General features: G+C 44.2%; 1 protein-coding gene across 1 annotated transcript in view; it reads left to right on the top strand.

Moving 5' to 3' along the window:
• Nucleotides 1-15916, top strand: part of PPRC1 (PPARG related coactivator 1) — a 29219-nt gene extending 13303 nt beyond the window's left edge. The window contains exons 6-14 of the mRNA XM_075843022.1: nt 1001-1054; nt 3286-3343; nt 4290-4348; nt 5632-6448; nt 10713-10880; nt 10963-11020; nt 13156-13277; nt 13799-13950; nt 15518-15916. Coding sequence (XP_075699137.1) covers nt 1001-1054; nt 3286-3343; nt 4290-4348; nt 5632-6448; nt 10713-10880; nt 10963-11020; nt 13156-13277; nt 13799-13950; nt 15518-15621 — 1592 coding nt within the window. The 3' untranslated portion in view covers nt 15622-15916. The remainder of the gene's footprint in view (nt 1-1000; nt 1055-3285; nt 3344-4289; nt 4349-5631; nt 6449-10712; nt 10881-10962; nt 11021-13155; nt 13278-13798; nt 13951-15517) is intronic.
• The last annotated feature ends 1145 nt before the right edge of the window (nt 15917-17061 follow it).

Raw genomic sequence — 17061 nt, forward strand, 5'->3', positions numbered from 1 at the left:
AAGTGGGTTTTTCATTTTTTTTTTCTTTTTCTTTTTTCTTTTTCACTTTTTTAAACTTTTTTACTAGGGGACTTCACTATGCGATCCTCCAATCGAATTTATAATACACTGCAATACTTCTGTACGGCATGACCTAGCAGACATTCACCACAGGCAGACCTGGGGTCCTTTATTAGGCCCCCGGCTGCCATCGGAGACACAGACACTCGGCGATCTTATCACCAGGTGTCAGTGGGGGAGAGAGGGAGCTCCATCCCTCTCTCCAAAACCACTCAGATGCGGTGCACGCTATTCAGCACCGCATCTGAGGGGTTAAACGGGTGAGATCGATACTAATATCGATCTCACCCGGCAGAGCAGGGACACCCCCAGCCCTCAGCTGCCACTGGCAGCTGAGAGCAGGGAGTTTTGACCGCTCCCTGCTCTGTTTACTTATTCCGATGCCGCGACGTAAAAAGTCTATGGCATCGAAATAAGGCCCGTTAGTGACCGACGTAGAAACACTATGGGCCGGTCACTAACGGGTTAAAGTCTATGTACACCTTTTGAAATAAAAACGTCTATCCGTGTTTGGTGCAACTTCCTAATTACTTTTTTATGAAAAAAAATAATTTTACTTTTTGAGATACAGCTGCTTTGTATCCTGTATACAGAGCAGCTGTATCTAGCGCTGAGACCTGAATCTGTCAGGTCAGCGGGACTGACGGGATCAGTTACAGCGGGTCCTGCGCGTCTGACAGTTTCATAACTTAGATGTGATCGATAACCGGTGGGTCACGCAAGACCCGCTTACATTGAACCAGTCAGTCCCGCTAATGTGACGGATGCAGGTTTCAGCGCTAGATACAGCTGCTCTGTATACAGGATACAAAGCAGCTGTATCTCAAAGTATAAATAATTTTTAATAAGTGTTTAGAAAGTTGCACCAAACGCACTGATTGAAATATATATTTTTTTATAAAAATATGAGTATATTAATCGACTTTCTTATTTAATCCAGGTATCGAAGCGTCAGATCTTACCAGCTTGTTAGAGCAGTTTGAGAAGTCTGAAGGTAAGCACGGGTTGATGTTTTTAACCTTGAACTTTTTTAACAATGATGATTTGGTGTGTCCCCCCCCCCCCTCCCCCCCTCTTCCTATCACAAACACGTTCTCGTGTATGAACCAATTATGTTCCCCTGGTCTCTGACATACAGGAACTGCACCCTCTTTGTCTGAGGGAGAATGTGCTTAGTCTGCACGGGGGCCTGTTTTGGTGGGAACAGCTTGCTCTGCAGTAACTATTTGACGGGATAAAGTATGTTATTGTAAAATGACGGCGTGCTCGTAATGTGACAACCTGGTCGCAGTTTATGGAGCACCGGTATAGACCATCCGGTTACGTTAGACAAAGCAACCTGCGCCCATCACAGGGTTAATGCTCTAGAATGTGTCACCATAGTGACATACAGAACGCAGAGAAAGTTTACAGTAAAGATTGCTACAATTATCAGGTTTCCTTTATGATGCAGCCCGCTCTAGTATTGTGGACGACCACTGAGAATAATAAACGGAGACCTTTTTTTTAAAAAAAAAAAAATTTCATACTTAAAAAATACATAAAAATAATAATTATGTAGCAAAATCTGTTCCATCCATCTGAATGGGGTCATTTCTACAGCGTATGTGTGAATTTTTGCCAACCCCATTCAGATGGATGGAATCCGCCACATGTGAACATGCTCTTGTTGGTTTTTGAAAGCGGTTCTCTAGCCAAAAATATTTGGGTGCAGAACCCTGTGGAAAAGGATAACTTTCAGTTCTTAAAACTTTGTCTCACCTACTGTTTGGTGCGTTTAGTAGGGGTTTTTCAGATTTGTGAAGGATATAAACAGCCCCAAGTTTCGTCGTAAAGTAAACCAAATGAGTTGATTGTTGAAGTTTAGTGGATATTTTTTATTTTTTTTTTACCAGGTTGCTGAAGTTATATACCAAAAATATTCTATTTTTGTGGCAAGTTATTGTTTCATCAGACTAATATGGAGCAATACACATATACATGCTTGAGTCTTGAATAGCATGGTCCTAGGGGCTGACACTTTTGCAACAAAGTTTTCAGCAATGGCACCCCCCCAGTCAAAATCTGAAACTAAATATAAAACCTTTCAGCATCCTCTCATACGATGGTTAAAAAAAGTTTAGTAACGTTGTATATACATTGTATATCTGGTCTTATACTGATCCTGAGTTACAGCTTGTATTCTACTCCAGAGCTGCACTCACTATTCTGATGGTTGTCATAAAAACAGTTGACCGTCATATCCCCAAGAGTTTAGCTGAGGTCCTATACTGCATAATGTTGTAAATATAATCCAATAAAAAAAAAAATCACCAGAGAGAATTTTGTGCCAACACTAAACTAGAAGGGGATACTAGATTATTTCCGTTCTGAAGCCTGCAGAATTGTGAATGCAGCTCTGGAGTATAATACAGGATGTAACTCCGAATCAGTACAGGATAAATAATGTAATGTATGTACACAGTGACTCCACCAGCAGAATAGTGAGTGCAGCTCTGGAGTATAATACAGGATGTGACTCAGGATCAGTGTAGGATAAGTAATGGAATGTATGTACACACTGACTCCACCGGCAGAATAGTGAGTGCAGCTCTGGAGTATAATACAGGATGTAACTCAGGATCAGTACAGGATAATAATGTAATGTATGTACACACTGACTCCACCGGCAGAATAGTGAGTGCAGCTCTGGAGTATAATACAGGATGTAACTCAGGATCAGTACAGGATAAGTAATGTATGTACACAGTGACTCCACCAGCAGAATAGTGAGTGCAGCTCTGGAGTATAATACAGGATGTAACTCAGGATCAGTACAGGATAAGTAATGTAATGTATGTACACAGTGACTCCACCAGCAGAATAGAGAGTGCTGCTCTGGAGTATAATACAGGCTGTAACGCAGGATAAGTACAGGATAAGTAATGTAATGTATGTACACAGTGACTCCACCAGCAGAATAGAGAGTGCTGCTCTGGAGTATAATACAGGCTGTAACGCAGGATAAGTAATGTATTACAGAGTAAACTAAAAGTGCTCAAAGGTAGAAATATTTTTTACCGTTTACCCTTTGCTTAGAGTAATTTGAAGTTGAGAACACAATGCTATTTCCAGGTTCTGGATTTCATATAATGTAGTCTATTAAATTTTTTTTTGTACATGACCTGTTGACCTCCCCTCCCCCCAACCTGATTACAGTAGTTTAACACATTTGGTTCTTTGCAGCTAAAGAGGAGGAACGGCCGCCTCAAAGTCCTGATAAATTGGCTGTAGGAAACTCAGGGTAAGTAGGAGAGTTACCCTACAGCTACACACTGCTGCCTACGCAAAATACGCAGCGATGTACTTACACAAATACTGCACAATGTCGTTATGGAGTAAATATGAAATTTGTGAACGGTGCTGTAAAGTACTTCAGTGAATGTTTATAGGGTCCTATATAATAGACTGTTTATCGGCGGGGGTCCACTTCATTGTGTACAAACATCTGTAGCGCAACCCATTCAAGTGATTGGGTGAGCTGAAGTACCAGACAAAGTCAAGGATTCAGACCAGGGCAGACCATCAGAACCCTTTTAAAGGGGTCGTCCCAGAATCCAAAATGATCTATCCACAGGAAAGGTGATAAGTGTCTGATCACTGGGACCCCCACCGATCATGAGAACAGGAGTCCCGAAACCCCAGATTCTCCTCACGGCTTGACCGCAGTGAGGAGGACCTTAAATGGAGCAGTGGTCGAGCGCCATTCAAAGTGTATGGAGATGACATAAACATCCGAGTACAGCGCTCATAGACGGTGAATGTAGTGACAAGCAAATGCTCAACCACCGCTACATACAAGCTTCTCGCTGCGGTCGATCAGAGGGTGTCCCAGCGGTGGGTTCCCCAGCGATCACACACGGATAGGTGATCATTTTTTTTAATTCTTGGACAACCCCTTTTAAAAGGGATCCCATAGCCCGCTGTGTAGCTTGCATTACTGTTTTTGCCCCCTCACAACTACATGTACAAAGTATTTACAATTCCCTGAATTCCTGGTTTGTACTAGTTGCCTGTTTCTGAATTTCACAATTTTTCTAAACTTATTTTATCCCCCCCCAAAATGAACCTGAACCTATGCATAGAGAATAAGGATGAAGAATAAGAGCACTTTATGGTTTGCGTCTTGTTGTTGGTGTCTCTTGTGTGAGCGGTGATTGTCGTTGTAATACATTTTATTGCTTTGACAGGTCTGGGAGATCGCTGGAGAAAAAAATACTTTTGCCACCGGAGTTGGTGAATACGGCCGGTGAGTATAGGACGTAATCTACATTAAACTTCCGATACTTTGCTTTACTCTCTTTCTGCTTTTAGGTTACTTTTTGTTTTGTTTTTCATGCATTACATAAAGCTCAATTCTGAATTGAGCAGAGCTTTGCTGATTACCATCATATTATAGCTTTATAGGGGGTAATCCAAATCCCCTTCCTACCTTCACACCGCTATAGGTAAATCCTAAAACTCAGCCACCGCTAGGGGGGAGCGAAGTCCATACACATTTTTGACTGAATCATAAGGGCTTGTCCACACGTAACGGGATTGCTGCAGTAATTTACGCATCAACTAGCAGACAATCCGCTGCGGAAAACCTGCACCATTTCCAGCGTTTTTTTTTTTACTTTCGAAAATAGTGCGCGTTTTTGCTGCGGTTCATTTCAAGGTCTGTTATTTCCACCCCTGTAAGAAATTTTGCATCAAATTCCGCAGGAAATTAGAAAAACGCAGGAATTGAATTCACTTTCCGCAGCAATAATGGACATGCTGCGGAAATAAAATGACGCACCGCAGGTGGATTTCTGGACTGAGTTTTTCCGCAGCGTGTGGATGACAGTGGTTCGCTTTGCTGCTACTGTATTCCGCCGTGTATTTTCCATCCGCAATTCCGGAGAAATTCTGTTACGTGTGGGCAAGCCCTTCATCAGTCCTTAGGAAGCTTCCCCTTGTTGCTGGCGGGAGGAGTGTTCTCACTTAAAGGGGTTGTCCGGGAGTTGAAAAAATTAGGCAAACAGCAGGAAATGCGACAAAAAAAAATAATTACCATTACTCATTTCTTACGTCTTCCATCGACTCAGCTGAAGCGATGACATGCCATACGTCCACGTGACCACTGCCGCCAATCACTGGCCTCATCGCTCGCTTGCGCTGTACATACAAGCCTCACCGCTAAGGCCAATGAATGGCTACACTGGTCACATGGATGTACGGCACGTCATCGCTGCAGCAACGTAAACAAAGACCACCGGAGCATCGATGGGGGAGTCCGACTCCTCTGATTCTAGCAGGTGAGGGGCATCACCACCTGTTTTATCTGTCAAATTGGAGCCAAGCTGTTGTCCAGACTGATTTCTATCTCCCAATGGTGACCAGCTGAATCTTTTTTTAAACGGCTTCGTATATCCATGAAAGCTGAAAATAAACTGACTCCGCACATAAACCGTAAAGCAGAGTATTTTTATAGGTAATATTGTATTAGTACGAAGTGACTCCAGGTCATATTACACATTGTAAAAAATAGTCATTTTTATCTCCAAGGTCTTACCCCTCCTGCGACTCCACCTCATCAGCTCTGGAAGTCTGTCGCTGCGGGACCTCTTACTACCAAGTCTTTGCGTGGCCAAGGGAAGACCTGCTCGCCTCTGAAGACTACGAAACTAATCGATCCGAAGCCTTTACTACAAAGCCGTCTGAAAAAACGCCATCTTGGCTGCGCTCCGTCTGTAGCGTCGCCTCCCATACATGTGGCCTCTGGTGACCATGATTACTGCATCCTATCGAGCCAGCGCACGGAGAGCAGGGCCACCACCACCTCTCCGTCTCATGCCCCACCGTCTCAGTGTGAAGAAGGCTCCCGCTGGAACGTGAAGCACCATCAAAATATTACCATAAAGCCCATCGTGCAATTCAACAAACCTCCGCAAAACAAAGCCTGCTCAAAGCAGCCTGCGCCAAGTGCACCTTCGGTGGTCACCAACCAAAGCACCACCTGTGGCCCCGTCAAGCCTGTTGCACCTTGTGACGGCATCCAAAAAGCTAGCAGTGATCCCCTGGACCATAGGACTAATATGGCAGAATCTGCAGTCGAAAGTCCACCACCAGGTTCAGTGTTAATGTCTCCGGATTCCTCGCCTTGTCGTAGTGAAAATGGAGAGAGTAGAACTGATCTGAAAAAAGGAAGTGCCTCGGGGTCACGGAGGTCTCTGCGCTGCTACAGGAAATACAAGGGTTCCCCCAGTCCCCAAAAATCCTGGAGAGGCAGATCTAGTGGTAGTCGTTCAGATTCGAGGTCCTCCTTCTCCTCCTCGTCCTCAAGGTCTCGGTCAGGGTCACCGGCATCAAAGAGGAGAAGAACGTAAGTTTCTGGTTTGATTCTTTTGATATTGAGCAATTAATTGTTTTGTGCTGAATTTCAAGGCGTGTCCTCTCTGCGCGCAACCCTTTGTAATTGGGTCCTCGCGTGACTTTGTTCTCGGAGGTTTTCTCGCCGCTATGCGTTGGATCACTCCACCCTACAAAATGATGCATTGCATGGAGGCCGGGGAAATGATTGGGTGTGCTGATAGGGATCCCCGTCTCTATTAGTCGATGTGTGGTAGAAAGAGGACAGACCCTTTTTAAAAGGTGGTTTATCCATTTCAGCAAATATTGCATCATGAAAGTTATTCAATATACATTGCGTATCAAATTCGTATTCGAAATCTCTGCTTTGTCATTCATTGCTTATTTCCGGAGGATGAAAATCTGTCCTGGTCATGTAGGGCACAGCTCACGGGTAAACGGCTCTGGAAAGAACTATGAAGGTTTCCATTCACTGACAGCAAGCCGCTTTAAAAAAAATAAATATATATATATAAAAACTGATAAAATATAGATCTATAGCGAGAGAGATACACATATACACTTCTTATAGACATGTTCAGCATATGTGTCGGCACCATGTCACTGCAAATGTAGTGTAAATACACCCTAAGCTTTATCTGTTGGTATTGTAAATTCCTCATTAAAATGTAACAAACTTTTGACATGTCAAGTTTTGATCGATGGGGGTCCGAGGACTGAGACCCCACTGCTCGATGGAATGAAGTGACAGAAGCGCTCAGGTTAGCGCTGTGCCGCTTTGTTTCTGATCGGCTTTCCTTGGAAAGCAGAGCATGTGGTGTATGGGCTCAGTAGTCTGTCTATGAGCACATACACCACTTGCTCGGCTGTCCAAGGAAAGCCGATCAGAAACAAAGCAGCACAGCGCTAACCTGAGCGCTTCTGCTACTTCGTTTTAGTGATCGGTGGGGGTCTCCGTGCTCGGGCCCGCCATCGATCGAAACTTCTGACATGTCAAATTTTTTTAAGGTTTAGTTACCCTTTTAAGCTATAGCCGTCCGTATAAAGACATGACGTTGACTAGTTGCTATGCATGTATATACATTGCCTTTGGTTGTCCTATGTACAGTACATGTAGAAGCATGATCAACTACAATATAAATCTCACACTTACATGTAGAGGAGTTTACAATTCTAGTGCGGCAGGTTTTTCTTTTGTCCCACCACCGAAATACAAGTTAAATCTTGTGACGTCCTATCTGCTTATACTACAGGATAGGTGATGGTGTGAATAGGCCCTTAAACATGTGTTCAGTGACTACGCTGCTTTACACTTCTATAATGGCGATATGTGAGGCTTAGGGTTGGGTAAGTTGAACAGATAACAGAATTAACATTGCATTGGATGATCTCCCCCCCCCCGACCACAACCACATGCAAAAATGACACCGGATGTATAGTCACAAAATGAAAACGGATATTGTATTAGTGACTCGCTCCCTTCCACGCTGTGCAGTGTTATTACTTCGGCTATGTGACTAGATGAAAAGCCAAGTAATATTTTACATTTCGGCGGGGCATAGAAAATGGGATTTTGACATCGAGATTACCGGCACTAAGCTAGATCAGTCTTTGATACGCAAAGGCTAAGTACACCTTCAAGAGTTGTTGTTTTTTGTTTTTTTTTAATAAAAATGTCTATCAGTGTGTTTGGTTCAACTTTCTAATTAGTTTTTATTAAAAATAATTTTTACTTTTTGAGATACAGCTGCTCTGGATCCTGTATACAGAGCAGCTGTATCGTGCGCTGAATCCGTAAGGTCAGCAGGACTGACGGGTTCAGTGTCAGCGGGTCCTGTGTGTCTCATGATCGATAACAGGTGGATCCTGTGTGTCAAACAGGACCCGCAGACACTCAATCAGTCATTCCCGCTGACCTGACGGATTCGGGTCTCTGTATATACAGGATACAAAGTAGCTGTATCTCAAAAAGTGATAATTTTTAATAAAACTAATTAGAAAGTTGAATTAAACACACTGATACACATTATTTTTTTTAAATTAAAATAACTGCTTATTTGAGGCATATTTATGTGATGTATTAAAGGGGTTGTTTTGCTTTGGACACTTCATTTCTGTTTGCTTTACCTGATAAGGTTTGGGCGTTTTGTGACGGTGTAGATGTGAGCATTCGTCTGGCGGGCAGCCCAAATTACAGTGCAGATTCCTGCCCACAATATTGCCAGAAATGTTGTCGTCCGAGACGATCGTTTCACACGAGGGACAAACAATATCCGTCAGTGTTACGGGGGGCGGCTTGCGACGTTCTTCCCGGTATTAGTTTTGGGATTTCTCTGTTGCTGAATATTATTCTGGTTGGTGTTTAGTGACCGGCAGTCACTTTCCTCTTGGCTAATATAATGACCCTTGTGTCAGGTAAGACAGTAATGATGTTGCAGGTCTCCTGGATTCTTGGTAATTGCTCCTGTGTGATGCTCATCTAGAATGGGGTCCCAGAAACCTGGTTTGTTACGTGCAGTCGGACGTAGTTTGTCAGATGGGCCGTGAATTAGACTTTCGAGTGAAATAACCAGAACTCGTGATCCGAGATGTGGTGTTTTCCATGGACTGTCGCACCGGGACTGTGAGGGTTAGTCCCGTCAGTCTGGACTGACTTGTTACCCTCTCCCTATGCCGGAGAGGGGGGGCAGAGCTTGTACTACATTCTCCAGCAGAGTAAGAATACTACCTGAAGGATTTTTGAGTATTTTTTTTTCCCGCCAAGGAGGAGCGCGTTGTCATCCGAAATTGAAGTTAATATTATTTAGGGATACAAAGTGTTAAAAACATACAGATTATGCAGCGAGGCGTTACTATAACTTATACTGATGCTTCCATGTGTCATTTGAGGATTTAGGTCATTCTAGACACTGAATTTATCTTGAAACACTGAGGCCTCATGAACACGTATGTGTTTCTGCGTCCACAATAAACCTGCGGGTGAATTGCGGACCCATCCATTGCTCTGGGCCCATGCACACGACCGTGGTTTTCACGGTTCCTTCCACGACCGCAAATATGAGCCGCAGAAACTCAGGACATGTCTTATTACGGCCCGCAAATTCGCTACGGATTTGCCCATGGAAGTCAATGGGCCCGTGAAAACTGCGGATACACCTCAGTGTGTCATCTGTAATTTGTGTTCATGTTGCGTTCAAGTGATGACAGGAAATCGGCATCATTTTCCTTGCGCTTTTTATGACCCGCATTTTGCGCATGACACGCTGATGCACTACGGATGATATTTCATCTGCAAAATGTCCAGGAATTTGCGGGCCAGAAAACCACTACGGTCGTGTGCATGAGGCCTTGGGGTATATTCACGCGACCGTCAAAATGGCAAAAAGATGCGGTTTTGTGGATTACGGCAAAAGGAAAAAAGACACCTGCCATCTTTTCCAACAGGGTTAAAGGGGTATTTTGGTAATAACAAGTTTATCGTCTATCTACTGGATAGGCGATGGCTTGGAGATCGGTGGGGGGGATAGCACTGATCGCCAGAAGGGTCCCCCGTGTCACCCGCTCCTCCCAGCCACAAGACGGTGGATAGGAGTTGGATGGATGGATGCCACAGGCTTTGAAGGGAGTAGCACGGCGCATGCTCTAACGCCAATCCATTCGACTACTTCTGGCAGCGCTTTTGCAGGTGGGACCCCGCCGATTTATCAGTTATAACCTATCCAGTGCATAGGGTATAATTTATTACCGGGTTACCCCTTTAAGAGGTATTCAGACCCTGGACTGGGGTGAATGCACACAGTAGGGCAGACGTATCAGCTGCTGCCTGCTTGTTAAAGAAAACACTCCATCGCTGCCTACCATTGGCGATGACTAAGGAGTTTTCTCGTTGACTCTGCCGCTCCTGCCTCGGCGCTGCAGCTACAGGGTGCAGTTTTGTGCGTAGAAAAAACGGCGGAGACTGAAAGCGTAAAAATTAATTGTACGGGTGTCATTGGGGAGGGGGTATTGCAGATATTAACTTTTTGAACCTTGAAGTTTTAAGCTTGCTGGGTCCTCACGATCGCTGTCCGTCAAACCACTGGCTGGAATATGTGGATGGTGATCCACGCAATCTCCCGCTTTGATTTCTTGTGTTCTGACAGGAAGTGTTGTCATGGGGACCTAGCCGTAATTCAATTGCAGGCTTTTGGGCCTGAAGCTGCCTGTGTAAGCGCGTGACCTCCGTCTGATCTCCTCCATCGCTTGCGGCTTTCTCATGTTCTCTTTCTTTTTCTTAGATCCAGATGCAGATCTAGAAGTAGACACCGATCACGATCCTCCTCCAGATCTAGTTACGGTTCCAGTAGCTCCTCTAGATCTTGCTCATCCCGGTCGTGCTCGCCGTCTTCCAGTCGCTCTAGGTCACGATCCAATTCACCGTACAGGGAGAGATACCGAAGCCGGAGGTATATTTATATGGCACGTTATAGGGTTTTATGTGTCGTCGTAGTTTTGCTTGCCTTTGGTAATGTGACGTCTCTTTAACAGGTGCGAGTCCAGGGAAAGTTTTAGCAGGAGGAAGATGTATCACAAAGAGCGAGCCATAGTAAGTATTCCCAGCCACGGGCGATAGAAATACTGCACGTCCTTACAACTTGGCCATAGACCTGCAAAAGTACATATGGAAGATGCTCTTTTCTAGTAGGGGATATACAATACTGTCTTACAAGGAACTTTACATTGAAAGTCTCATATCTGCACTTGCAGCGCACTTGAATGCAGTCTGTTGCTCCCTGTTATCAACCATTTTAGTTTATAGTAATGGGACGAAAAATAAATAAATCCCTGAACTCGTGATCCCTAGTAAAATGCAAATCTCTACAGGTTTAATGGCTCTTTAAGGTTGGTATGTAATAATTCTGGATGACCTGTTTGGCATATCTTCTCCTCTGCAAATCCACCCAAAAAACGCTCACTAATTGACTTGCGGTGTGTTTTTTTTTTGTTTTTTTTAAACGTTGCGGGTTTTCCCCATTGAATTTGATGGGGCGGTCAAACCTGCAACCAATAGCACATGCTGTGATTTTTGTGGCGAAAAAGCTGCAATTCTGCCGCAAAAATAGCAAATCAAGAAGAAAAAAAACGTTACCTGGGGTTAAGTATTGACTTTTTTTTCAGCAGTTTTTCCGCAGCGGAGAGTCCACCCAAAAATCTGTTTGTTGCAGTTCTTCGGGCAGAATTCCTTGCCGGTACGAGGGCGGATCCGCTGCCTACGTTTACACAACATATCCGCCCCGTGTGAACATACCCGAATAGTGTATAGACTCCTTGATTTACAGTGTATATGATATGTATAAGGCCACCTTTTTCGTTCCGTCGGCGGTATACGTCGGGCGGACTACCAATCCTATACCTGCAGCGGAAGCCCGGACCCACAGGGCCGATCACTACATGAAGCGCTGTGCCCGGGGAAATTCCTGACGTCACACCTTATTTATACAGTGATGTCAGCAGCTTTACTAGGCCATTTACTTCCCTGCCCCGTGACTCCGGCCACGAGGAACTTCCATCCTACATTTAAAGGAAATGTGTCACTAGAAAAATGTTTTTTGTTTTTTTTTAGTTAAACAGTAAATACATAAGACATTGTTTTAATTTTTTCAACAGGTCAGGAAATATTATAAATTAGATTCTAATTTATAACATTTCCATGTGCTGGTCACTAGAGGGAGCAATTCCCAAAATTGCAGCATTGGCATGTGGTAAAGCAACCTCATTGCTTTATGCTGCAAAATTGGAGAAGACACACTCGCTCTAGTGTCCCCAAACAATCCCCCCTCCTTTATCCTGGCTAGTGCCAGGAGAAAGGAGGGGGTTGAATGTTCAAACCTCCTACACTGTGTGTCGCCATTTTTTGAGCTAACACACAGTGTAGTAGGATTAGATACAGTGGTAATCAGACAGTATAACACGAACATACACAAAAATAACTTACCTGCTCCTGCCGCCGCTCCCTCCGCTCCTAGTCCTTACTTCAGAACACATGTCCGGAAGCCGTGACCGGAAGTAGTCATCTTACTGTCCGGCCGTGGCTTCCGGTCCACATGAAAATGGCGCCGGATGTCGCTCGGCCGAAGACCTTCCTTTTGGACTGTGTGGGAGCGGCGCATGCGCCTTTCCCACACAATCGGCGTACACTATAGTGAATGGAACGGCTCCCGTTCGCATTCTCTATGGGGTTGTATGTGTCGTATTCCATCTCTGTATGTGTCGCTAATCGACACATACAGAGATGGAAAAAAAAAAGTTAGGGAAAAAAAAAAAGTAACACAAATAAATACAATTTATTTTAATAAAACACTAAAAGCAAATTGATATATAAAAAATTGCGACACCCGTCCTTAAACACCTGTGCATCCGTCACCCATATGCTACCATGTTAGGAAAAAAACATGTACCACGCCGTATGTTGGAGGTCTCTCAGGATGGAGAAGTGTAGAATATTGTGGTATTCCAACCAGGTTCGCCGGTGTATACTACCCGATGGAGGCCAAAAGGACACTCATGGCTTCTGTGGGGCTAAAGGAGCGCTCCCGACGTAGACGTTAAACGTAGTTCAGAAATACAATGTGACGAAGGCCTAATCCATTTGTGACTTCTAGGTGTATATCGCGGTTACTGTCGGGTATTTTTGATACGTATGTATACGCCATTTTAATATGATTGTCCCGGACATTTCAGGAGGAGAGGAGAGTTGTGTACATCGGCAATATCAACAACCGAATGACCAGATCAGAATTGAGACGGCGATTCTCCGTTTTCGGTGATATAGAGGAATGTACCATTCACTTCAGAGAGGAGGGGTGAGTGTTCTTGATAAAGCTATTGGTATCGAAAGCTTAAACTGTAGGACCCTGTCGTTGGCCTCCTTGTTTTTGCTGCGGACCCTGCTGGCTTCTTGGGGGGCGTTCGCACAGGTCCTGGCCCTCCACCTACAAGTAGCCTAATGTAAATTAATAGAACGGCTCAACCTGTACTCAGGACCGGGCAGACTCGGCGTGACTACGTGCGGGTGGCTTGTAATGCTATGTTACTAAATGTTTAGCATCCCGGGGGTTTCAGCTGCCCGGCTTAAAGAAATTGTCTAGTTGGGAACAACCTCCATGTATAGAGCATTTCTACAAGGTGACGTCACATCCCGGCTTCGTAGGAGGGTCATTTACTGGGAAATCGTATATTGCCAAAATCCAAGGAATTGTGCAGCTCTCCAGAGGCTGTTTATTTGTCTTAAAGGGGACGTCCTGCTGGGACAATCCCTCTAATATTGACATTTTACCTTTTACACATCTCTGTATTAACGTGCGGTGCTCTCGTTTCTCGCCAGTGATAACTATGGCTTTGTGACTTACCGCTGCACCAGGGAAGCCTTTGCTGCTATAGAAAATGGACACCAAGTGCGCCTTCCAGATGAGTTGCCTTTTGATCTCTGCTTCGGAGGCAGAAGGCAATTCTGTAAAAGTAATTATGTTGATTTGGGTAAGTACCTACACGGTGATTATTAGCAATCATCCATTACACGGCAACGTCTGGATGCATGCTACGGCATATTTATACATGCAAAATTTTGATGTAATAGTTTGGGGGGGGGCGGGGGGAGTACAAGGACCAAAAATAGGTCCTCATGCACTCGACTGTGTTCAGTCCGTGATATACAGACCGCATTTCCCATACCAAACACCGTTCAGGGAGCCGGGCTCCTAGCATCAGTTATGTATGACGCTAGGTGTCCCTGCCTCCCCGTGGGACTACTGTCCCGTAATGAAACATGTCTTCAGTACGGGACGGTAGTAAATCACAGCGTCATACATAACTGATGCTAGGAGCCCGGCTCGCTGGACGGTGTTCAGTCTGGGAAATGCGGTCTGTATATCACGTACCGAACACCGTTGTTTGGCGAACACAGTCCTGTGCATGAGGACTTATAAAATATGGTCTGTCCCTATGAAAGTATAGGAGATATACGGCACTCTTATTAATGATGGAGCTCGAGTAGGACTCCACCCCGTAGTATCAATAATACTGTCCCTATTAAAGTCACGAGAAGGAGACGTTGAGTCTTCAGGCAACAAAAGAAATTGCAATTTGCACTAAACTTCGGAAAATCCTCCTGTTAGTCATTTCCATTCATCGCACATCTAAAACTTGCCCGATGCCCTTCCCGTTCTGCCATCCCTTGGTTGGACGTGTCTTTTTACCTTTGTAACTATCGCATTATTAGGTTCACATTTCCTTACATTGACCATCTTGCTGCTGAGGTGAAATGTCACGGGGCTGCTATATGTCAAGACGGCCTAACTCTGGCTTGGTCTTTCACTAACTGACCTGATACCACGTATTTTGTCCCGTCTTGGGCTAGATTAAAAAGTGGACGTGGTAATTTTAAGAATCTTTCAACAAGATTTCCAATAAACGGTACGGTCTTTTTATATGGTTGTCCACTTTATGGGAAGATTTGCTAAAAGTCCTCAAACTGTGCCGCTAATAACCTACCTTGATAGCGGGCACCGGCTTTGTAAGTGCACCTGCTGCCGCACGTTGGAGTTACCCGTATGGCTGCTTCCTCGGTGGTCACCGCTTCTGTGCAGGAGCTAAAAATCTGGCCCAACACGTCTGGCACGTGTGCAGATCCAGGCGGCAAAACCGACCATGTTCTCACCTGCGCCGGATGTGTTGAGCTTGAGTTCAGATCCGACACGAAGCGAAGCGGTCTTCAATTACAAAGATGGTGTCCTATTCCTGCTTTGTTTCATCCAGAGGCAGCGTGGCACTTCTTTCCTAGTTGTACTACAGTATTTTCATGATCCGTGGCATTTTCATGATCCGTGGCATTTGCTTGCGTGGTCAACCCCTCCATGACTGAGCGGGCGTGTAATGCTGGCATCCTATGATGGTGCCATGTTGACTAGATTGGCTTTCTACTGGATTTTCTGCAATGGGCATGGCCCAAATGGCACGGATTAGAAGAGGTGTTTGCGTGATTTTGTCCATTACTGTATATACAGAATATATATTTTTTTTCTGAGATTTTTTTTTTTCTTTCCAGATTCGAATTGTAAAGAATACGACCCATCGTCTGTTAGAAATAAATTTGAAGCTTTAGATTTCGATACGTTATTAAAACAAGCGCAAAAGTCTCACCGGAGGTAACACCACGCCCAGCCGCCTGATCAGAGTACGATAGAATTATGTAATGTATTACCAAAAAGTTTACCTCAGACACTGGATAAGGCCATTCACTAAATAAAAGCATGAGACTCCCATCATCACAGGGGGGGGGAGTGCTGGATTATTATTTTTTTTTTAAAATAAACAAAAAAAAATAATCATAAAAAAGGTTTAGACATATACATTTTTTTTAATGATATTTGTTTTTCTAACCTATTTAACAGCGCGTAATGTGCACTCTGGAATTGACTGCGCAGATATGATGAGAGAAATCACTATGCAGATCAATAATAAATATATAATATGAAATGAGTCCTTGTGTGTTATTCAGGTGCAACATGAATGTTTTAAGAGGGGGACAAGCCCAGAAGAATTTTTTTTTATTTTTCTCAAACATTTGCCCACTAGGTGGCAATATTCTTATTGCAATCTCATTAAAGCTCCCCATATACTTACACTCGTTTCGCCAATAGCCCTTCCGACTGCCACATGCCCGCTCACCCAAGCATTCATGTTATCAATGAAGAGTAGGGAATAGCTTCCGCAGGAACAAAGGAAGTCCAACATGGCTGTCAGGGAAGGGTAGGGACACCCCTATACACATTAGTCAGCGAGTTCAAACTACTTTCATCCAATGTGCATGGGCTCTAAGAGGATTTCTATCCCAAAACATAAAATGCGTCATGTACTAATGTATCAGGAGTCAGAGCAGCAGCCAAGGAAGTGCCGCCGTATTGGTCGTCACCTTTTAAATCATCTCGGTAAAATGACACCCTGTTATTGATACAGATGTCAGAAGATGATACAAAATGATAACCTATAAGGCTGCACTCCCTCTTGTCACGGTTTCAGAAATAACCAGAGCAGCTGAGGGGACATAGACAACTGAACGGACACGGCTGCTCTGACAAGTCACTAAACACGGCTCAAAATTTATGAAAATATGGCCCTGCAGATTAATGCATTACTTAAAGAGTCTCTGTCACCACATTATAAGTGCCCTGTCTCCTATATAAGGAGATCGGCGCTATAGTGTAGGTGACAGTAATGATTTTTATTTAGAAAAACGATCTATTTTCACCACGTTAGGAGCAACTTTAGCTTTATGCTAATTACTTTCTTAATAGACATCTGGGCGTGTTTTTACTTTAGACCAAGTGGGCGTTGTACAGAGGAGTGCATGACGCTGACCAATCAGTGACCAATCAACGTCACGCACTTCTCTCCATTCATGTACTCTGCACATAGTGAACAACGCAGGGTCACTATGTGCAGTCACATACACACACACTAACGTTACTGAAGTGTCTTGAGAGTGAATAGACATCACTACCAGCCAGGACGCGATGTCTATTCACAATCCCGACACTTCAGTAACGTTTCTGTGGGACTTACAGCACATCGAGATCGCTGGGCTGTCAT

This window comes from Rhinoderma darwinii, chromosome 11 (assembly GCF_050947455.1).
Source record: "Rhinoderma darwinii isolate aRhiDar2 chromosome 11, aRhiDar2.hap1, whole genome shotgun sequence".
NCBI lineage: Eukaryota > Metazoa > Chordata > Amphibia > Anura > Rhinodermatidae > Rhinoderma > Rhinoderma darwinii.